Consider the following 24,022-nt stretch of genomic DNA (forward strand, 5'->3'; position numbering starts at 1 on the left):
ACTTGTTTACTGTATTTTTAAATTTGGTTTTGTGTTTTTCTTTTTAGAATATTTATTTTTTTCCCAAATCTGTTATGTTCTAGTGCTTTATTTCTTTGTGTACCTATCTTTAAATGTTTATTATTGTATTTAAAACGTTATTTTTAGGAAACGTTTGAGACTAACAATGGCATTTCTTTTCTCCAGAGAAACTTCTTGTCAGAAGTTAGCCCTCAGAAATAGTTTTAGTCTAAAGTTGAGGCTTGAATTTCTTTGACCACCCTTGTGATGGAACTGAGGCTGAAAGTCTACACAAAAGTTACTTACTACCATTCTTTTTTAAAAAAGAGGTTTAAAACTTTTATTTTATTTTATTTTATTTTATTTTATTTTATTTTAGTAGGCTCCATGCCCAATGTGAGGTTTGAACTCAGGACCCTGTGATCAAGAGTCACATTCTCTACTGACTGAGCCCGCTGGGCACCCATGCTTCTTTTCACTTTAAATCTGAGCATGTAGCATCTCCTGTAGCCTTGGATACTTGTATATTTTGTATATGTACAATATTATACAGTGTATTACATTTGTGTATAAATAAATAAATAATCTATAAATAAATCAAGTTCCATAACTTAGGTAAGTTCTGGGCTTCAATTTCTATCACCCTTGCCCCAAGAATTCGTCAATCTGTAACTCAGACTTGCAGCTGCTTTGGCAAGTATCATAACAAAAGCATCTTGAATACTGGGCTTACTTTTCCAGGTTCTTGCCTTTTCTTAGATTTTGGCCCAGTATCTGTTCATCATCATGTTAGCTTTTTGATGCTTTGAAGATTGTGTTTTTCATACTACAAGTAGCTTTCTTAGTTTTCCTCAGCAGAATTACCTAGCCTGCCATAATTAGAAGCAGAGTCATAATTGACTTTTCAGATAGCAAAACTGTTTCCATTTCTATCTGCATCCCAGCTATTATTGGATGCATACAAGTTTTAGCAATACCTCTGGAGTAGAGCAAAAACTCTGGAGTTACATCAGGTATCATATAAGCAATACTTGCTCTCTCAAGACACATTGGTTTGGCCAATATCTTGTCAGGTTCCAATACATGAACCATGTTCTCTTTTTAAAAAGCAACCATTTATTATTAGTAAGTTTTGCTGTTTTGATATCTGTAAAATACAGTATTATGGTTTTTGTATTTTGTTATTGTTAAAAGAATTTTCTTAAATATATAATAGCTGCTATTCCATCATACTTTGTGTAAGCATATGACAAAATAGTTCCAATAGTTCCAATAGTTCCTTGTATATCACATAGTTTGTCTTTGAAGAGTAATGGTGACCCCAGGTAGCCTTCTGCTATGTTTAGTAATTCTCTTAGCTTATACTGTGCTATAGCTGTGTTATAAAAATACACTAGAAATAAATAAAAATCAATGCTGGTAATTCCTAAATTACCCATAGCCTTCTCCATATCTGTTCCATTCTCAGTGATAATTTCCTGGTACTCTTAAAAGCTTAATTTCCTATTGAATACATATCGTTTGATTTTGAAATGTTAGTTGTTTGAGACCTAAAAATTTCAGCAAAGTAGCAGTATGATTTAACTCATCATGACTACACCAGGCTGTCAAACTTAGATCTTCTAGTTGTTTCTATATATCCAAATCACTGATTATAATATAGAAGAATAACACACTTAATAATAATTTACCCTTACAACAATAAGTATACATATATAACTTAGTTGGTGGAAAGAGTTTGAATTGTAAAGCATTTAAGGAGCTTTCCATTCCAATAAAAATTTAGAATGCTTACTTATATCTGACAGAGAATAGTCATATATTGACAGTAAATCCAAATAATATGTCTTATTCACAATTCTGATATTGGCATATTAAATAGATTCAATGCTAACCTATGGGATCACAGTATCATTGATTGCTCCTGAGATTAGTACTGCCAGAAGTAAAGTAAAAGAATCTATTTGGCCAATGGCCAACACAGAAGCCGAATTGTGGGTTTTGGCCAAATATTATGGCTGTAGCTGGACTTCTAATATGTCTGTGGTAAACGTTTTCTGTACTTCTACCTTTTCCATACATTTGGTAATAATATTGTATTATGACATAACAGTAATCAAAGGCTTTTTAAAGTACTCCACTATATAACTTAAAACTGTTATCTTTTTATAACAGAGTGTTCAAGCAAGCAAAATTTTAATTGAGAAATTTTCATCTGAAAGCAAGGAAAGTGTCGCTTTAAATCGGCATAGCAGAAGTTCTAGGGTATGTGTGATTTTTATTTTAAATTGTGGGTTGGTTGCTTTATCTGCCTGCAGCTCAGATATGATTTCTAGTAGTTCTGGAAATTATTTGTTGGTGCTTCCTTAGTCTGGGAAATGCCTCAGAACATTCATTACTGGTGTCTTTGCTGAGGACACTTTCTTTTTCAAATGTGTTGTCTTTGTGACACTCAGAAGGTGTTATTTACTGATCAATAGCAGAATGTCTGCTATGAATTTTCTTAAAACTTTGAAAATTTCCAGTCTTACACTCATTTATCACTTCTTGCCTAGGTCTTAAATGATTAAAGAAACATGTTTGTGAATGTTTTGACCAAATGGAGGCATTGGTTATGGCCATGAAACAGTAAAACTGAATTCTTTAAATGGTGATTAGACTCATGCTTATGGCTTTGTTATCACTGTAGTGTATACAAGTAAACTAATTAAATAATATACATAATTGGATAGAAAAGAGACAATGATTGAGAGAAACTAAGAGAAGAAGAAAGGTATAAACTATACATACCTGGTTTAATAAATGTCCTGCACTTTATGGGGGACAAACAAGAAACAGTTTTATTTTTCTTTCATTAGTGCCTTCAGCCCTCTGCTCCCCTTGATGATATCTTGGGATGCTGAATGGCACATAGTGGAAAGTCTTGGTGCCTTGGGACAAATCAAATCCTATTCTGGTCAGTTAACTAGGTTAAAGATATGTCTATGACTCCTCCTTTATCCCCCATACAGTTAGGTAATACTTTTTTTTTTTTTGGAGGGGATAATGTTAATATAGATCACTTTTTTGCTATTTTCCTTATAGCACTTACTAAATATTTGTCCATATGTATGTTTGATCATTTTATTCCTCACCAGCCTGGGGTCATAGCACTCTTCTTCACTTTTTTATCCATATCACCTAGAGCAGTGACCATCACATAAAGAATAATTGAACCAGTGAACGTCACCTTCTAGTTTGGAGTGCCACGTGCACTTTCTAGACTATTTTAGTAGCATTATGTATACCTGCCTGTCAGCTATTCCCAGTTTTAGTAGCTGCTTCTTCATCCTCCTACTGCCTTCTACTTTATTCTTTCTTTTTTTAATTTTTACATGTGTATTTATTTTTGAGAGGGAGATATACAGAGCATGAGCAGGGGAAAGGCAGAGAGAAAGGGAGACACAGAATCTGTAGCAGGCTGTCAGCACAGAGCCCAACAGCGGGACTTGAACCAATGAACCGTGAGATCATGACCCGAGCTAAAGATGGACACTTGACCGACTGAGCCACCCAGGTGCTCCACCTGCTATATTCTTAAAACAAGTAGGATTATGTCACTCATGTCTCAAACTGAGTAACTCCACCTAACAAATAAAGTCAGAGTGCTTCATTAAGGCTCATAACCTGGCCTCAACCAGACTTTCTAGCTTACCTCCCATTATGTTTCTGCTTTTATGTGGTCTGCATGTACCCAGTACTCTGCCTGCACCAGAGTCCTTGGTGACTCCCCCATGCCCCTGTGCTTGTTTAGGCTGTTCCCTTGGCCTGGGATAGTCTCAACTCCAGCTCAGTCTATGGGAATGTTGCCACCTCTCACAGGCCAGCCCTGCACTACCTCTTCCCGCCAGTGTATCCAGGTCCCGTCCCCTTCAGAACTGATTCTGCCTATCTTGTGTTCTCTTTACACCAGATTCATTCATACCATCTGAAGTCAGGGCCACAGCTGCTTTGGATTACAGTTTTCTTTTCTTTCTGTTTCTACCATTACATTGGTTGAGGATATGGAGCATGTCATTTTTTTTTGTACTTTCTACACTATCTAGTATAGTAGTATTTCCCAACTCTTACAGTATAATAGCTCTCAAAGGAAGTGATGATATTTGTATGCTCCTGTGGAGTAAAAGGTTGAGGTTGCTCATGATAAGAGGTGACTGTTCCGGGGACAGTAGCTGCTTCAGGTCCTACTAGTGCAGCCTCAGTGCCGAGGGGATCAATGGCTCAGCATATTTACGGCACATTTATACACACTTGTGCCCCTTGCACCGACCAGAAAGCTTTGGTAAGTATTTGTTGTATTGTTGAATTTAAAAAAATAAGAGTTTCCATTATTTATACACTTTTCTAAATTAACTGATGGATTTTCAGTTCTGTTCCTCTCTGTGAAATCAGTGACTTCAAAGTCAGTCAGAATGTGTATTTTAATTAGCATTTCTGCATTTAATTAATTTACCTAAGCATTTATAGTCAATTGTCATATGATATTGTACTTTACCAAATAGTATCTATAGTCAATGCATATTGTCATTTGGTTATTTCAGTTTCTTTTCCTAAAAAAATCTGCATCATTTGAAAGTATCCAAAAATGTTTCAGCACACCATTTCCTCAATTAAAGGTATGATCATTTTTGGTTTTTATTATTCAAAAGAAATGCTTATATTTCTAGTAATAATCACTATTGATGCTTTTTTTTTGTTTGCTTTCCTGAAATAGTATAGTGAGTTGATTCATTCAGAATTGATTAAAAGTTTGGATTTGAGTGCGTATTTGGTAGCCCCTGTAAAATTGTGGTTGGTGGTGCCAATTTAAGGTTTTCAACAGCTTTTGGAAGTATCTCATGTTCATAATTTGACTTTACTTGATATATTATAAGTCAAGCCATTATAATATTGACCTACATTTGCACTGGGCTCACAGTTTTAAAGCATTTTCATGAACACTAGTCCAGTCTGGTCTCAAGCTTCACAATATCCCGAGAGAAGGAAGGTGAGACAGATATTATCCTTATTTTATGTGTGAAAAAAAAACAAAGGTCAGAAAGTGATAAATGGCAGAGCTAGAAGTTAAACCCACACCGCCTCTTACTAAACGCAATGTACTTTCCTCTGCACGAAGAATGCACAGGCCTTTTGGAGTGGCTGGGTTTTTTGTTTTTTTTTGTTTTTTTTTAGTTCATTTATTTATTTTGAGAGAGAGAGAAAGCACAATTGGGGGAGGGCAGAGAGAGAGGGAGAGCGAGAATCCCAAGTAGGCTCCATGCTGTCCATGCAGAACCCACGGCGGAGCTTGATCTCACAACCTGGGGGATCATGACCTGAGCTAAAACCAAGAATTGGATGCTTACCTGACTCAGCCACCCCGGTGCCCCTGGAGTGGCTGGTGCTTACCCTCAGTGGCATTGACATCTAGCTTCAGCTTCTGTTTTTCTGTCTGAAATCTTAGAAATCTTTCTTGACCCTCCATGTTACTTGCTTGTAACTTGCTTTTAACTTGCATAACATTAGCCTGCTTCCTATGTCATTTCTGACATTCTCTTTTCTTACTGACCTTTTGATTCCTCTGTTTTATATCTCTGTACAATCACACTATCCTTAGGATTTCTTTATTGGCATATAATTGACATATAACATTATATTAGTTTCAAGTATATAGCATTGTAATTCAATAACAGTATGTATTACAAAATGATCACCACATCAAGTCTAGTTAACACAGTGATACATTTTTTACATGTGATGAGAACTTTTAAGATCTACTCTTAGCAACTTAAACATTTTTTAATGTTTATTTATTATTTTGAGAAAGAGAGAGGGAGACAGAGTGCAAGCAGGGGATGGGCAGAGAGAGAGGGAGACACAGAATCCAAAGCAGGCTCCAGGCTCTAAGCTGTCTGCATAGAGCCCAATGCAGGGCTTGAATCCGCAAACTGTGAGATCATGACCTGAGCTGAAGTCAGATGCTCAACTGACTGAGCCACCCAGGTGCTCCCAATTTTTTTTTAAAAAATTTTCAGCTTGTAAATATACAATACAGTATTTTAACCACAGTGACTATGCTGTATTACATCCCCAGTACTTATTTATTTTATAATGGAATTTTGTACCCTTTGACCATCATCACCCATTTCATCCATCACCCAATCCTTGCCTCTGGCAACCAGCAATCTCTTTTCTGTACCTATGAGTTGTTGTTGTTTTTAAGATTCCATGTATAAGTGAGATTATATAGTATTTATCTTTCTCTGTCTGACTTATTTATTTAGTTTACTTGGCATAATGCCCTCAAGGTCCATCCGTGTTGTTGCAAATAGCAGAATTTCCCTTTTTTTTTTTTTTTAAAGTTTATCTATTTATTTTGAGAGGGGGAGGGGGAGGGACAGAGAGAGAGCGAGAGAAAGAATCCCAAGCAGGCTCCACATTGTCAGCACAGAGCCCAATGTGGGGCACGATCCCACAAACCATAAGATCATGAGCTGAACTGAAATCAAGAGTTGGACACAACTGACTGAGCCACCCAAGCATCCTGAAGTTCCTTTTTTAATGGCTGAATAATATCCCATTATATATATGCAAATATATATACATCACATTTTCTTATCCATTATTCCATTGATGGGCCCCTAGGTTGTTTCTACATCTTGGCTATTGTTACTAATGCTGCAAGGAATAAGGGAGTGAAGATAGCTCTTCAAGGTCCTAATTTCATTTCCTTTGGATATATGCCCAGAAGTGGGATTGGATCATATGGTAGTTCTATTTTTAATTTTTTGAGCAACCTCCATACTGTTTCCCTAGTGGCTGCACAAATTTACATTCTTATCAATAGTGGACAAGGGTTCCCTTTTCCCTATAGCTTTACCAACACTCGATATCTCCTGTCTTTTTTATAATAGCCATTCTACCTCTTTATTTTTTGTGTATCTATCATAGGTTTTGGGTTTGCAGTTACCATGGGGTTCATATGTAACATCCAAAGTACATAGTAGTCTATATAAATTTGATGGTCATTTAAGTTCAAACACATTAAAAAAAAAAAAAGAAAAAGAAAAAACATTGCTTTCTTTTTCTTTTCCCCTTCACTTGTCCCTTTTTACTCCCTCCTCCACATTTTATACATATGTTGTCATAGTTTACATCTTTTTATTAATAATTTTCTTATGTCTAACTGTGGCCATTTGTTTTCCACTTAAATCCTTTTAACATTTCTTGTAAGGATGGTTTAGTGGTCACAAACTCCTTTATCTTTTGTTTGTCTAGGAAAATCTTTATCTTTCCTTTAAATCTGAATGATAACTTTGTCAGTATAGAGTATTCTTGGTTGTAGGTTTTTACTTTCAGCACTTTGAATATATTATGCTACTCCCTTCAGACCTGCAAAGTTTCTGCTGAATAATCACCTGAAAGCCTTATAGGTTTTTTTCTTACAGGTAAACTTTTTGTTTCTTCTTGCTGCTTTTATCTTCTCTTTATCTTTAACCTTTGACATTTTATTATTATTTAGAAAAAATTTTTTAATGTTTATTTATTTTTGAGAGAAAGAGAACAGCAGAAGAGGGGCAGAGAGTGAGGGAGACACAGAACCTGAAGAAGGCTCTAAGCTCTTAGCTGTCAGCACAGAGCCTGACTGGGGTTTGAACTCTTGAACCGTGAGATCATGACCTGAGCCAAAGTCAGATGCTTAACTGACTGAGCCACCCAGGCACCCCTAACCTTTGACATTTTAATTATTATGTGCTGTGGTATGGACCTCCTTGGGTTCATCTTGTTTGGAACTCTGTGCTTCTTGGAGTTGGAAGTCTATTTCTTTCCCTAGGTTGGGGGACTTTTCAGTTATTATTTCTTCAAATAAGTTTTCTATGTTTTTCTCCTTCTCTTTTTCTTCTGGGACCACTATAATGCAAATGTTTGCCCACTTGAGGTTATCCAAGAGATCCCTTAATCTATCCTCATTTAAAAAAATTATTTTCTCATTTTACTGTTCAGCTTGTGTGCTTTTTATTACCCTGCCTTCCAGGTCACTGTGACGTTCTTCGACATCCTCTCATCTACTGTTGATTCCCTCTAGTATGTTTTTTATTTCTGTTCTTGTAGTCTTCAGTCCTGATTGGTTATTTTTTTTTTATATATTTTCTATCTCTTTATTGAATGTTTCACTGAGTTCTTCACTCTTTGGTACATCCCCGTGAGTACTTTATGATTATTAATTTAAATTCTTTATCAGGCATATTGCTTATCTCTTTTTCATTTAGTTATTTTTCTGAGTTTTTTTCTTGTTCTTTCTTCTGGAGCATATTTCTGTTTCCCCATTTTCTTGACTTTCTGGATTTGTTTCTAGGTGGAACAGCTACTCCTCCTAAACTTGAAGGAATGGTCACTCTTGTATATGGTGTCCCCTGTGCAGACTGTGTGCTTGGCGACTTTTGCTGTCTGGTTGGAGCTGTGGCTGTAAATGCCAGTTGCTCTTTTAAACCGTGGCTTTTTACAGAGAGAAGAAAATAATAATAAAATTAAAGTAAAATAAAAAAGGAAAAAAGAAAAGAGAAAAGAAAGGAAAAAAGGAAGAAAGGAAAAGAAGAAAAAAGAAAAGAAAAAAAAAACAAAATGGGGCACCTGGGTGGCTCAGCTGGTTAAGCATCCAACTTCGGCTCAGGTCATGATCTCAAGGTTCAAGGTTCGTTGTTTTGAGTCCTGCATCGGGCTCTGTGCTGACAGCTGAGCCTGGAGCCTGCTTCAGATTCTGTGTCTCCCTCTCTCTCTGTCCCTCCCCTGCTCGTGCTTTGTCTCTCTTTGTCTCTCAAAAATAAATAAATGTTTTTTAAAAAAGAAAAAAACCCAAAGGGGCAAAAATAAAAACAAGACAAATAAAAAAACAATAAAAATAACAATTATTGAAAAATAAAAACAAAATAACTAAAACAACCAAAGAAAATTCCTGGTTTATTTTCTGTGCTCTAGTACCACAGGGACTGGTTTGGGCTTGTGGACCTTGGGATTGCAGTCCCTGGGATCGGCTAAGCTTGCAAGCTGACCTTGGGCTGGACCCTGTTCTGGACTAGGCTTTCAAGGTGAAGGGGGAGGGAGCATTCCTGCAGTTCCTTCCCTTTTACACCTTGGCTCTTTTTTCTGTGCCCCGGCACACTGGGGGCTGGCATGGGCTTGCAGACCCTGGGCTTATTGAGGTCATAAGCTTGCTGTGATGACTGGACCCACCAGTTAGGGTATCCAGACCCTGATTCTATCTAGGCTTTTAAGGTGGAGAAGGACTGTAAGCTGTGTTATTCTCTAGTTCCTCTGACCTGGAGAGCTTCCCAAAGCTCCTCCTCCATTTGGTCCAGTGTTGTCTCTTTTATATACTAGTTGCTCTTTTAAACTGTGGCTTTTTTTGGGGCTCCTGGGTGGCTCAGTCGGTTAAGCGTCCGACTTCAGCTCAGGTCATGATCTCGCAGTCTGTGAGTTCAAGCCCCGCGTTGGGCTCTGTGCTGACCGCTCAGAGCCTGGAGCCTGTTTCAGATTCTGTGTCTCCCTCTCTCTCTGACCCTCCCCCGTTCATGCTCTCTCTTTTTCTCAAAAATAAATAAAAACGTTAAACTGTGGCTTTTTTTTTCTGTGCCTAAGGAAAGACAAATCTGTTCCCAGTTCCTCAGAACTATCCCTCTCCACTGCCGTGTACAGGATCAGGGGTGGGAGTTCCCTTTGTCTCCATGTCTTTGTCTGTCTTGCTGTTCTTTTTTGTCATTCTCTATCTTTGGTTGTTCAGAAGCTGTTCAGTTGGCCTTCAGTTCTTCAGGAGGAATTGTTGTGTAAATAGGTGTAATTTAGTGTGTTCTGTGGAGGAGGTGAGTTCAGGGTCTTGGTATATTGCCATCTTCATGGGAACTCCTCCCTATAATAGCCATTCTTTTTTTTTTTTTCAACGTTTTTTTTTTATTTTTTATTTTTGGGACAGAGAGAGACAGAGCATGAACAGGGGAGGGGCAGAGAGAGAGGGAGACACAGAATCGGAAACAGGCTCCAGGCTCCGAGCCATCAGCCCAGAGCCTGACGCGGGGCTCGAACTCACGGACCGCGAGATCGTGACCTGGCTGAAGTCGGACGCTTAACCGACTGCGCCACCCAGGCGCCCCTATAATAGCCATTCTAACAGGTTTGAGGTGATATCTCATTGTAGTTTTGACTTGCATTTCCCTGATGATTACTGGCGTTGAACATCTTTTTATGAACCCATTGGCCATTTGCATGTCTTTGGAAAAATCTCTATTCGGTTGCTCTGACCATTTTTAATTGGATTTTGTTGTTGTTGCTATTGAGTTAAAAGACATTATTATATATTTTGGATATCGACCCCTTTTCAGATAGATGGATTGCAGATATTTTTTCCCATTTTGTAGTTTGGCTTTTCATTTTACTGATTGTTTATTTTGCTGTGCAGAAGCTTTCTAGTTTGATGTAGTCCCACTACTTGTTTATTTTTGCTTTTGTTGCTTGTACTTTTGGTATCATATTGAAAAAAGCATTACCAAGGCCAATATCAAATAGCTTTTCCCTATGTTTACATCTAGTAGTTTTATAGTTTAAGAATTTAAATTGAAATCTTTAATTTGTTTAGAGTTCATTTTTGTGAGTAGTGTGAGATAGGAAATTTCATTCTTTTGCATATGAATATCTAGTTTTCTTAGAGCAATTGATTGAAGAGACTATCAGTTCCTCATTGAGTATTCTTGGCTTCTTTGTCAAATATTAGTTGACCATATATGCATGGGATCTTTCTAGGTTCTTGATTCTATTCCATTGGTCTATGTGTTTGTTTTTATGCCAGTACCATACTGTTTTGATTACTATTGTTTCTTAATGAATTTTGAAATCTGGAATTGTGAAATCTCCACCTTTGTTCTTTTTCAGGAATGCTTTGACTATTCAGGTTCTTTTCTGGTTCCATATGAATTTTAGGATTGTTTTTTCTATTTCTTTGAAAAGTGACATTGGAATTTTGATAAGGATTATATTGAATCTATTAATGGCGTTGGTAGTATGGACGTTTTAAAATACTAGTTTTTCTGGTTTATGCGATACCCTTCACTTATTTGTGTCTTCTTCAATTTCTTTCATCATCGTATTATAATTTTCAGTATACAAATCCTTCATGTCTTTGAATATATTTATTCCTAAGTATTTTTATTATTTTTGATACTATTGTAAATGGAGTTTTTTAATTTATTTTTCCGATAATTCATTGCTAGTGCACAGAAATGCAGCTGATTTCTGTGTATTGATTTTGTAACCTACAGGGGTGCCTGGATGGCTCAGTCAGTTAAGCGTCCGACTTCAGCTCAGGTCACGATCTCACGGTCCGTGAGTTCGAGCCCCGCGTCAGGCGCTGGGCCATCAGCCCAGAGCCTGGAGCCTGCTTCAGATTCTGTGTCTCCCTCTCTCTCTGCCCCTCCCCCGTTCATGCTCTTTTTCTCTCTGTCTCAAAAATAAATAAACGTTAAAAAAAGAAGACTTTGTAACCTGCAGTTTTACCAAATTCAATAATTAGTTCTGACAGTCTTTTGGTAGAGTCTTTAGAGTTTTGTCTGTATGTGATTCTGTCATCTGCAAACAGAGACAGTTTTACTACTTTCTCTCTAATTTGGATGCCTATTTTTCTTTCCTAATTTCTTTGGCTAAGACGTCCAGTACTATGTTAGGCAAAAGTGGCAAGAGTGAGTACTCTTTGTCTTGTTCCTGATCTTAGCAGGAAAGTTTTCAGTCTTTTACTATTGATCGTGATATTAGCTGTGGGTTTGTCGTATATGGCCTTTACTATGTTGAGGTGTGTTCCTTCCATACCAAATCTGTTGCGCGTTTTTATCATGAAAAGAAGTTGAATTTTGTTAAATGCTTTATCTACATCTATTGAAACAATCATATATAGCCTTTATCTTTCATTCTGTTAATGTGATGTGTCACTTTTATTGATTTGTGTATGTTGAATCGTCTTTGCATCTGATGGATAAAACCCACATGATCATGTTGTATAATCCTTTTAATGTGCTGTTGAATTCAGTCTGCTAGTATTTTCTTGAGAATTTTCCATTTATACTAATCAGGGATATTAGCCAGCAGTTTTCTTTTCTTGTAGTATGTGTGTACATACAATATGTAAATAATGGAATATCAACTACAAAAAATGAGGAAATTTTGCCGTTTGTGACAACATGGATGGACCTTGGGATATTATGCTACATGACAGAGAAAGATAAATACTGTCTGTTTTCACTTATATGAGGAATCTAAAAAAGCTGAACTTACAGAAACATAGAATAAATACTGGGGCTGGGGTGGAGAAAAGAGGATCGAACAGATGTTGGCCAGAGGGTACAAGAGTCAGTTATAAGATGTGTAAGTTCTGGGGTTCTAATGTACAGCCTGGTGACTATAACTAACAATACTGTATATATTTGAAAGTTGTTAAGAGTGTAGATCTTAAATGTTATCGCCACACAAAAACAATGGTAATTTTGTGAGAGGATGGAGTTGTTAACTAACCTTACTGTAGTAATCATTTCACAGTATATGCATGTATCATATCATTATTTTGTATACAAATACAATTTGTATAACAAATTTACATATGTTATATATCTATAATATTTCAATAAGGGTATGAAAAAGCCCCAAACCCATTCTGTTAGCTCTACTTTATAGTTATAGATTCCTCAGGATTCCTTCCTGAGTGTCCGACAGAGATGCATGGAGCCTCTCTGTGTAATTCATATCTAGTCAGCAAGCAGGAAATCTTATGTTCCACTTTTTTTTCAGGAATGTGTTTTATTGACGTATATATCACATACATACACATGACTATCTTTCTTGATATATATATATGTGTGTGTGTGTGTGTGTGTGTGTATTGTACATACACATATTCTGTAGTTTATGTATTACCCTATTCTCTATTCTAATTATATAGTGAGTTATATATGGTTTCTTGAGATAGGGGAAGTATGGTAAGTTATGGAGTGTCAATATCTCTACTGTACTTTAGTATATCTTAAAGTATATAACTAGTTTGTGTGAAATTGTTATGTTTGGAATTTGGGCCTAACTTCACTATAAAGAAAAACATTTGCATAACAAATTTATTAGCAAACTTAAATGCAGTTAATTTATGGACCATGGCTCAATAAACTGGAAATTCTATATTAAAGAATTGGAGTTAATGTCTTTTATTAGGTTTATTGTTAGAGTTTCAAGAACTAATGCATAATTATTACAAGTTATTTACAATTATTAGCATATTATAATATTGATATTATTATTAAAAGTTAAGTGGATTTTCTGATGATTAGATACAGTAAATATTAGGCTGCAATTCTTTTTCTTAAGCTTGTAAATATTGACTTGAAATTATTGTAAAGAATACTTGAATACTTCTGTATAGAAATTCAGTGTTGTTAAAGTGTTTTTGAAAATTAACTCACTGAGGTGCCTAGGTGGCTCAGTCAGTTAATCAGCTGACTCTTGATTTCAGCTCAGGTCATGATTTCACAGTTCAAGCCCCACGTTGGGCTCCCCACTGACAGCACAGAGTCTGCTTGGGATTCTCCCTGTCTTATTCTCTCTGCCCCTCCCCCACTCATGCACAGGAGCTCTCCCTCTGTCCGAAAATAAATAAAATTAACTTAAAAAAAGAACATTCTCTAAAAAAAGAAGAGAAAAGAAAAGAAAATTGACTCAAATTGATTTTTTAGGATAGGTCATTTTAGTATTTCTTACCCATTCTACCAATTTTTTTTTATTTGCATTACAAGTAAAAGTAGAGTTTGTACTTTATTTCAATATGTAGAGCATTCTCTTTTAACTAAGAATATATAAAATCACAGTTAATGCATATATACTTTATAGTGTTATTTTTATGTAGCTAACAAAATATCACATTACCAAATTATTGTACTTTGCTTTAACTAACCTACTATTAACTTTATAAGTTGACTTTGAAAAACATCAAAAATACGATTTAAAAATTTTCAACAAGTGACCAAACTACGTTAATAGTAATTGTAACTGAATTAATTAAAACACACAGCAACTAAATTGATTTTAAATGGTTTTATCTTTGTTTCTTGCTAATTAAGAGAGTAAAATCTGCAGTGGAGTTGAGGAAAGAGGAGACCATAACTCCATTAGAGATTAAGGATGACATGCAAAGCAATATGAAACAGATTCTATTTCAGAAAGCAAAGGAGCTGGAGCGCTGGATGACTCAGCAAAGTGAAACTGAGGAAGCCATCCCTGTGAAAGAAAATATAGACACTATCTTAGATCACATCCAGAACAGAAGCAATGTGAGAGATTTGTCTCTCTCTCTCATTGAAGCATCTAGAAAAGCTGGCATAAGTTACATTGTTTATCCCAAGAAAAAGAAGACGAAATGGAAGAAAAGATTGAAACTCAGTAAACTCTCAAACGTGTATGATGAATTATCCAAGCCACCAAAAGTTCTTACAAGGTCTTATTTAATCAGTAATTGTTATAGTTTAAGAAATGTATTGTAGTTTTGGCCTTAGTCTTATAATTTCACTAACTGAAGTTGTTATTATTTTATTCAGCACTGAAAATATGCTAAATCCTTAACTAAAGGACAATCCCTTATTTTTAAATATATGAATATTTAATGGTACAAATGTATGACTGCTTTAAACTATAATTTAAAGTTGGGGCTGATTAAGGACATGAAGTAAAACTAAGTCAGTTTGATTTGATGAAATCTTTCAATGGAAAGAAATAAAATCTACTAAGTTATTTTTCTGAAGCGATTTAACACCAAAAAGCAATGCCTGCTCCAAATAAGTGTCACCCATTCAAAAGTTGAAGTAGGTTGCTGAGATTTAACTGTTTTCAAATTGTAACTAATAGATTGAGAAATCTAGATAGACAAACTGTTTTTTGTATGTTGTGTGAGCCCTTATTCAGGGATCAACACATAGAAATAATTTTTCTCCTTACTTGGAAGTAATAGTATCTAACATGTTTAAAATGTGCAAGGACCTGAGATAACAACAGCTGAAGTTCCAGGTATGCTCATTTTTTAAGTGTTCAGGATGTAACTTTCTTAGACTGAAGTGTTGTGCAAAATAGTTTGCAGAAAGCTCTGGGCTTTATTCCTCTTCAGATAACCCCAGATGATAAGGAATTCATTAAGTGTATGCCCTTTTGAAAACTAAAGACTTTACTGTTGAAGTGAGTCATATTGTTTTGTTTATTGTTATAAAGTCTTGTGGTTCTGAAAAAGGGTTCATGATATTTTGGTGTAGTGACTTATTGTCCCTGAAAAGACTTGGGAACAATCACTGTCAATGTGAGTGACAGAGTGAAAGAGAGACCAATCCTAGTGGAGGATGCCATTCAAGTCCCGAGTTCTCTGCACACTACTTATGCTTGAGTTTTCCCGGCAGCAAATATGTGGAACTGGTTTTGTTAGCTCATCTTTAGAAGACTTCACATAAGTTTTTCTAAGTTGACAAATATTTTTGATAAGAAACAGAAATTTGCTTATAAATTTTTGATACATTTGCTGATTTCAAAGCATATGAATAGTTACTATCATAGAAAGGATAATATCTGCACCATTCTGGCCATACCTAAGTGGCTTCTGTCTCTATAAAGAATATAAGCAGATGAAACACTATTTTGGTAGGGTATTTTACCTCTTACTGATTCTTTATCACTTTGATTATAAAGTTTCACCATTTAAAGAGATTTATTTGCCTTTTAACAACTGAATTTGAAATTTGTATATACTGCCAACAGGTGTAATAGGATGAGCCTTTTGGTGGAGGCAGTAAAACATACTATAGGAGTATTTATCTAGGATAATACATTAGTACAGCTTTCTTCTTTTTAAAAAATCTTAATTTAAACTAGCACAAAAGTGTAGCTATTAAATAATTGTTATTTTAAAACAAGTTTATGGAGAAACTTTAAAAATAATTTTATTTGTATAGCTTGAGATCTTTTTTCACGAATCTTAACTTGGTTAACACAGAATTATCCTTCTTAACCACTGTATATCTGACCTTTAAGCTTGTTTAGTTATACTCATTCGTGCTGGCTCCCTTAAATGGTTAGAAGCAGACAGTGTATGTACTCATATATCAAGTCAAAGCTTGACTGTGGAAAGTAACTCCTGCCGAAGTCCATTTGAGTTGATTAAAAACCCAGCCCCATGTGTTTTCTGCCAGTCCCTTTACTATAGGTTACCCCTGTTGCCTAGCCCCTCATCTAGGTCATGGCAGGATGCTATGTGTCTGTAATAACTTTGTAGCTTCACCATTTCTCTGGAAGTTTCCCTCGGCTTTGATCTCTGAATCCAATGTTGGTGGACCAGCCAGTAAGGGACTAGCAGAGACCTTCTTGAGAAGCTTACTGTTGCAGCAAGAAGATGTGAACTGAGATTCAGACCAGGCCTTTTGCTATTGGCCCTCTTATCCCTGTAAATGCATCTCCTTCTGTCTCTTTTTAGAATAACTGACCATGGTCCCCACTTCTACTATCAAAACTTCCAAACTTCACTACCTCCTGACAGTGAATCTATAGTCTCAGTCCTGATTTTCTTTTGTCCGTCTTGCTGCCACTACATCCCCAAGAGAGGCAGAATTTATTTTCCCCCTACCCCAAACAGTAGGTGACATATTTTCCTTAGTGCTACTAGTCTGTAATTTCCCTGATGGCCTAGTATTGTTTTTGGTGCGCTATCTTGGTGGGTGGTGGTATGGGATGGAATGGAGGCAGTTCCAAAGATTTCTACTTGATCCTTACTACTATTATCTTCTTTATGGTGTAGTTTACACAATTATCAAGTTGATTCATTCTTACTACACATTCTGGGACTAGGGAAATTATCACAGGATGGGTCCATGTCTCACTAGATTCTGTTAGATGTTTTCAGGCCAAGATTCTTTATATCACTTGACCTTCAGAATCCCCCAGTTTGATTGTGAACTTCAGTGGCATCCACAATGGGTATCTGTATATCAACATAAGTTTAGGGTTAAGTATCTAATAATTCTCAGAAGGTTTGGGTGTTTATTCTCTCCCAGACCTTTGTAAAATTTGGGGGAAATTTCATTAAATCCACCTGGGCCACATTGCCAGATCCTTCCTCAGAGGGACCTGGCCTGGCCTTCCCGTCAGGTGAGAAGTTTTAGATATGAACTAGCTGAGGTCAGAGAGCTGCATGAGAGGTTTTAAACCCCACCTATAGCTGGTTACACCTATGCCCAGAAGACTTAAAGGTTTTTCATTTATGTAAATCAAAGAACACCTTAGCAGGCTGCCCACATATCTCACTTTCTGATGACCTGCAGTCTTTTAGTTCTTACCACTGATCTCCATGAGTTAAAATTCTGTCCACCAAACCTAGCTAGAAATCTACACTAGAAATCTGCATTTAGCAAGTCTTCCAGGTGACTAATGCTAAAGTTTGAGAATCACTCAGAGACTGGTAGGAAGTTCTAGCAAGGCTTCAGTGGCTAGGGCTAGCAACCACCCATCCATGGAGGAGGTATGTAAGAGACTGAGGGACGATAGTCATTGTAGCTCCATGAGAGGGCTCAGGAGATCCCAGATGAGTGATTTTGAGGAGTCCTTGAATCAGATTTTATGTAACATATGAAGCAATATCTCAGTGTAGTCATTGAAAGATATTTATACAGGAGAGGGTTGAGTCTCTCAGACTGGAGAATCTGACAGTACCTCAGGCAGTCTCTTCTGTCAAGAGAGGATAAGTGAAATTTGGAGATTCAAACTTCTTGGCCTCATTCGTGCCTGCTCAAATGTTCACATCCTATATTTGTTTCCTACTCCTTTTCCAGTAGCTTCATTATCATGGTATCCAAGTTTTAGGGAATTTGGTCATTTAGTAGGTACTGTTCTTCTCTTTTGGTCTGAAAGAAGTAAAGTGATTCCACAATTTTTATAACCATTACTGTTGTCCTAGTGACTAAGTGGTAGCTACTTGATCTCCTACAACTTTGCCTTCCACCTGGACACCATCCCCTGCTAACACTAGTGATAATTTGAGGAGCTTTGATGCCACCACACACTGTGGATTATTTGTGTCCTATTTTATCCTGGGAAGAAGTTTATCCTAGGATCCTTCTGTGTGTGTATTTCCTGAGTCTACCTCGGGTACCAATTATTTTATCAGTCAGGGTACCAGTACTAAACAGCACTCTCAATTTAGGATAATTCTATGAAAATATAATAAAGGCACAATTTACAAAAATGTCAGGGCATAAGAAACCACAAATGATAATGTAGTATGCTGTGGCTAAAAATAATAGAGCATTTTCTGCCCCTAAGTCTGAGAGGACAAAAAGTAGGAGTGATTACTAGAATCTAGAAGAAGAATTTTGGAGAAAGGCTTTCCTTAAAAAAAAAAAAAAATTAGTGATCTGTGGTCAAGGATCATAGCCATTTTAAAGCGACCCTTTAGGAGGGTGTCAGAGGAATAAATACCTTGACTTCACTCTCCTCCTTTCCTCTTTGGGGTTTCTAATTGGACATACCCAATTAGAAGACAGAGAACAAGGATCTTATGAATATAGTCTGAACAGATTAAGTCCCCTGGGTCTGAGGGCAAAGTAGACAAGGGTAGAGTTGAACATGGAGGTAGAAACAAAATGCATCTGGCACAGAAGGCCTTTCTAAGGTAACATTTGATAGGAAATATGAATTGAGAAGGAGCCAGCCATTCAGAAGTGCTGAAAAGTGCAACAGCCTTGAGGCTTGCTCTCAGATGATATGGCTGGAAAATTGAGAGGCGAGAGAGTAGTGTTATCAGAGATATATGCCTGGGCCTCATCATGTAGAGTCTTGTAGACCATGAAGAAAAGCTTGATTTGCATTCTAGATATTAGGAGAAGCTCTTGGAGGGAGTAACATGATCTGATTTACATTTGTTAAGACAAAAATAAGCAAGCATGCTGACTTCCATGTGGAGAACAGATTAGACAAAGAGTAAGAGTAGAAGTCTGGTATTAAGAAGTGATTGTACTCTAGGCAAAAGAGATATGGCAGGTTGCACTAGAGTGTAGAGAGGAATGGAGAGTGACACAATGTAAGGGAAGAGAAGAATACTGACTTTTTAATTCTCCTAATGTTTAGCAATAGGTCTTTCTCACAGTATAAACTCAGTAAATATTTATGAAATGATGGGGTTTACATTTTTTTCTTCCAATAGAATGTACTTACTCTCACTTGTGTGGCTGGTACAATACCCATCATATGCTAAATTTTACTGAATGAAAACTTCAGAAAATGGAGAATTTGAGGAGGAAAATACTAGAAATGTAGCATTTGAAAGCATATTAGGTATTCTCTAATTTGATAGTCTACAAAGAAAGAAGGGTGGCGTCTGGGATATTAATTTGGTAGCATACTGTGTAGTTAAATCTTTTCTTCTTCCTATTTCCTAAAGTTTATGTCCTCTCCAAACTCTTGGATGACATTGCCTTCCTCACATCAAGTTTTACCTCCTCAATTCCCCATTGTAATTTCTCTGGTTGGGGACAGGGTTATAAATTAAACTTGAAAGGAACATTGACCCCTTATTTCCAGTATTCTAAGAAAGCTACATCTTTAATAACAATCTTCTGCTTTCATAAATTCTATAGAGTTTCTACATATTCTTCATATGTTACAATTTTGAAGAATGAACAGGAGAACTTGGTTTGAATGAAAATAGCATGTAATTTTATTTTAATAATAGAGAAACTAATTTTGTGTAAAACTAAGTTGATTTATTGGTTATAAAAATAATTGTATTTCTGTCATTTAAAAATCACTCTTTTAATAACTAGATCAACATCTCATGGAATCCTTCCTGGACAGAAGAAATATTTACTCAGAGTTCCATTATATGAACGTAAATTTCAGTGTCCCAGTCTACCTTCGTGTTTAAATTTTGATGAATTTGTCCAAAGTAAGGGAGGAATTCCAGAAAATACTAACCCTCGAACATGGGCTCTTGATATGTTCTCTAAGCACAAACATCAGAAGACAACCACACACAAAAGAGTTAAAATATCTATCCATAACGACATGTCTGAAAGAATGAAAGAACCACCAAAACTAGAATTGAGTGATTCTTTGAAGTCTGGTCTTTCTCCAGAAGTTACTAAATATTATGAATCCGAAGTGGAGATCTTGACTAAAGAAATAAATGATAGGAAAAAATATCCTGCATTTGCATATTGTAGGCGTGGAGCTATTTATAGGAAACTGGGAAAGTTGCAGAGTGCCCTGAAAGATCTACAGGAAGTAAGTTTTATTTAATCAAAATAACAATGTTAATAATTTGTACTTATATTAATATTGTTATATAATTGTCCTCTCTATGTAAGAATGTATGTAATAATTTCTACTAGAATTTTGAACAGTGAATTTTTGTGGGATAAGTGTAGGATTATGAAATTATAATTATTGGCATTTTCAAATGACTGATATGAAAAACACTACATTTTGTCTGTCAGATTGGGAGGTATCATTTTATAATATACACGTACAATGCCATTGGGATCAATAGTATTTTAAAAATTCATTTGTTGGGATATCTTCCTTCAATAAACCAAATTTAATTGAATTTATACATATATTTTCTAGGCTATACTCTTGGAGCCATTGTTCCTCAATGCCTATTGGCACCGACATTTTATTTATCTTTTCCAAGACAAAATTGATGAAGCTTTGGATGATTTGAATTATGTAAATAAATATAATAAAAATAATGCAGGTGGGTTTTCTGTCCAGTTATATTATTTATATCTTTACCTAAGCTTTGGTCACTTAGTGGTGTTGTAAAGATATAGAAGTTAATAGATATAAGTCTCCAAAAATGATTCTGGCTCTTTAAAGTTAAATTTACTCTTGATATTGTATATATGGGACTTGTATGATCCTATGGTGTTTTCAAAATACTCACCATGGTTTGAAATGTTAATTAATGTCCTTGTGTACATTACAATAAATTGGTTCCTTAATGGTCATCGCACAAGAAGGATATGAACTTAAAATTTTAGTTATAGAGGTGATTGATAAATCTTTTCTTGACCACAAATCTCTGAAGAGTTTTAGTGTTCTAAGACTTCTTGGTTGGATGAAATCTATACATTTGCCTTTATGTACTGTCCTTTAACCAGCTTGAATGACTAAACATGGAACTTTTTGAGAATGAGAAAATGTCCTGTTCATCTTTGTATCCACAGCGTGAATAACATACTCCTAGAATATAACTTGAGCTTAATAAATGTTTTTCAATCTATGCCTATTTCTGCCAAAGTCCATAAATTTTTGTTTTACTATAAACTTTAAAAGAGTATGAAACACTTCAGATATACAAAAAGATAAAAGGTCATTTTTGTTACTTAAAATTGAAATTGAAAATGCTTATAACCACAAATAGATACTTACCAGCATTTGAGAACAAATTCTGCATTGTTGAAATAGATAAAAAAAAAACCCTTAATGGTTAAGAAAGTATAATATAGAAACATTACTCTATGTTTTTGGAGGGAAAGGGATTAAAATTTTCATTGTTAATAAAAGGACTGTGAAACTAAATTTTTACCTTTTTAATTTTCTTTAGAGGCATATTTGTCAAAGGCAGAAATTTTCAGGGGAAGAAAAGACATTACTTTAGCAATTCTAAACTATACCCAGGCAATTAAGTGCAAGCCCACAGATGCTGATATATATTTCAGGAGGGGTGAGATGTATGAAATAGCAAACAAAGTTCTGGCCATCGATGACTTTTCTAAGGTAAGCTTTATCATATATAATGCTGACATTTATGTATTTTAGATCATGATGTTCTCCTCCTAATATTAGAGCAAGTCATTGAGTGTCTTTCACATATATTATATAATAAAAATGAATTTATTATATGTTAGGACCTAGAGCACTCAGTAGTAGAATTGATATTAATGCTATGTCAATGATTTTTTTTATTATTAGTGAATGAATGGATTTACATCAAAGAGTTGGGTATGGGTGCATTGAAACAACTCCAGGAGGGAGGCATGACTTTACTAGCTCTTCTGAAGCATGAAAAGTGCTTAAAGAAACCTTTGAAAATTGCTTCTTCCCTTCAGACAAGAGAGAAAATTATTTTCCACCTCTTAACTCTTGAGACATGGCTGATTCTCTTCTACAGAGAACCCATCTGCTCTTAAAGAAGCTGTGCTTGCTGGCTCATTCATTCATTCATTCACAAATATTTATCAACTGTATATTTATCACTGTATAATGTAGTGGATAAATTTTGGTGAATGAAACAGACCTGTTTCTTGCTTACATGGAGCCTATAGGTTAAAGGACATATTACAGAAATAAATACGTACATAAATACATACAATTTATGATGAGTGCTATGAAAGAAATAAAGATAATGGAGGGGTAAATATATATTTAATTATATATTTATATTGGGAAATATCAGGGAATTCCCTTGAAGAAGTGAACTTTTAGCTGAACTGTACTTTGAGGCTAGAGTCAGCCAAATAGTCCCCTAATTGCAGCAGAATTGTAACCTTGATCTCCTGACTTAACTCTAAATTCTACTTCTTAATACAATTGAGAATTTAGAAGTTATTTAAATAACTTAGCTTTCTGTGTTCCCAACTACCCTTTTTCTTAATTCATGATGGTTAGCCTCATACTTGACATTCTTTTGTTTCAAGAGGATTGTAAACTAGAAGTGACCAAAAATCTCTTCTAAGATAATGAAATTATTAGATTATCTATTCCTGTTCATTTCCTCCATGCATTGACTAATGCAGCCACTTGAGGCCAAACAAGCTTCAAAATCTTTAGGATTTTCTTTTCTTTTTCTACTGTTTTAAAAAATACTCAGTAGTCTTTGTGCTTCACTTCCCCATTCCCCCCCCCCCCCTCCAGCCCCCACTATCAATAGGCAAGGAGTTTACAACTGAATATACAATGATGTAGCCTTTTCACTCTTGCCTTGCATGTCAATGTGAAATGAATAAACCAGGCCAATACCAATTAATTTCTTTTTACCATTTTAGGGACTAGATTAATACATATTTGATTTGATTGAATCAGCCTTGATGTAGTCTAATATATATCATCTTTAATTGGGATAAATGCTATGATCTAATACAACCCCACTTTAGTTGAACATTGCACCTCTGAAATTTTATCAGTAAAAATTTTGGTGGGCAAAAGCTTTGGCTTCTGATATATGCTGGGTTTTTTTTTTTTCCCCTCTCTCAGTAAACCTCCTCCCCTTTTTAGAATTTGTTGATAAATGTTCTTACTGAAGACCTGGTCTTTAAATGCAAATTTGAAAGTTTAGGCATCTTAAGTTAGTTTGCATTTATATAATATAAAGTTAAAAACGTAGTTGTCGGCTAGTTAATTTGCTATGAGATGATATACTTTTCTTGTGTTTTATTCTTTTTTCATTATTGTGTTATGTTTTTCTGCCTCCCCTCCACACCCCATGTAGTGCATTTTTTATGATCCCAAAAGAACAGATGCATTATTGAAACGTGGGATGTTTTACTATGAAAATGAAAACTGGATTTCAGCCATACAAGATTTTACAGCTTTATTAAATATAGATCCCCAAAATTCTCAAGCCAGGTAGGAATTATTTTAGATGTGGTTTTTGAAATTATTGTTTTAAAATACATTCTGAGGAAAGAAAATTGCTGGAAATATGTCAGACAGCTTTTTAAAAATAGTGAAGTCAATTTTCAGTCCTAACAGTAGTGGGTAATTTAATAGGCATAAAATGACAATTTAGAGTTGTTTCATTTACATTTCCTAAATACTAGATACATTATCAATTTTGAAAATATTGACCTATATTTTATTCTTTAAGTTTTCTTTCATATCCTTTTTATTCACTGAGTACAGAGAACTGTTTATATAGGTTTCTGTAATATCTTATTATAAGTTTGATAATGAACTTTGC

General features: G+C 35.5%; 1 protein-coding gene across 1 annotated transcript in view; it reads left to right on the forward strand.

Moving 5' to 3' along the window:
* Positions 1-24,022, forward strand: part of TTC6 (tetratricopeptide repeat domain 6) — a 201,928-nt gene that overhangs the window by 119,893 nt on the left and 58,013 nt on the right. Inside the window, exons 9-15 of the mRNA XM_060619579.3 lie at positions 2,176-2,265; positions 4,581-4,655; positions 14,157-14,530; positions 19,884-20,343; positions 20,686-20,815; positions 21,668-21,840; positions 23,552-23,688. Coding sequence (XP_060475562.3) covers positions 2,176-2,265; positions 4,581-4,655; positions 14,157-14,530; positions 19,884-20,343; positions 20,686-20,815; positions 21,668-21,840; positions 23,552-23,688 — 1,439 coding nt within the window. The remainder of the gene's footprint in view (positions 1-2,175; positions 2,266-4,580; positions 4,656-14,156; positions 14,531-19,883; positions 20,344-20,685; positions 20,816-21,667; positions 21,841-23,551; positions 23,689-24,022) is intronic.

The sequence above is a fragment of the Panthera onca genome, chromosome B3 (genome assembly GCF_046562875.1).
Source record: "Panthera onca isolate mPanOnc1 chromosome B3, mPanOnc1 haplotype 2, whole genome shotgun sequence".
NCBI classification, from domain to species: Eukaryota; Metazoa; Chordata; class Mammalia; order Carnivora; family Felidae; genus Panthera; species Panthera onca.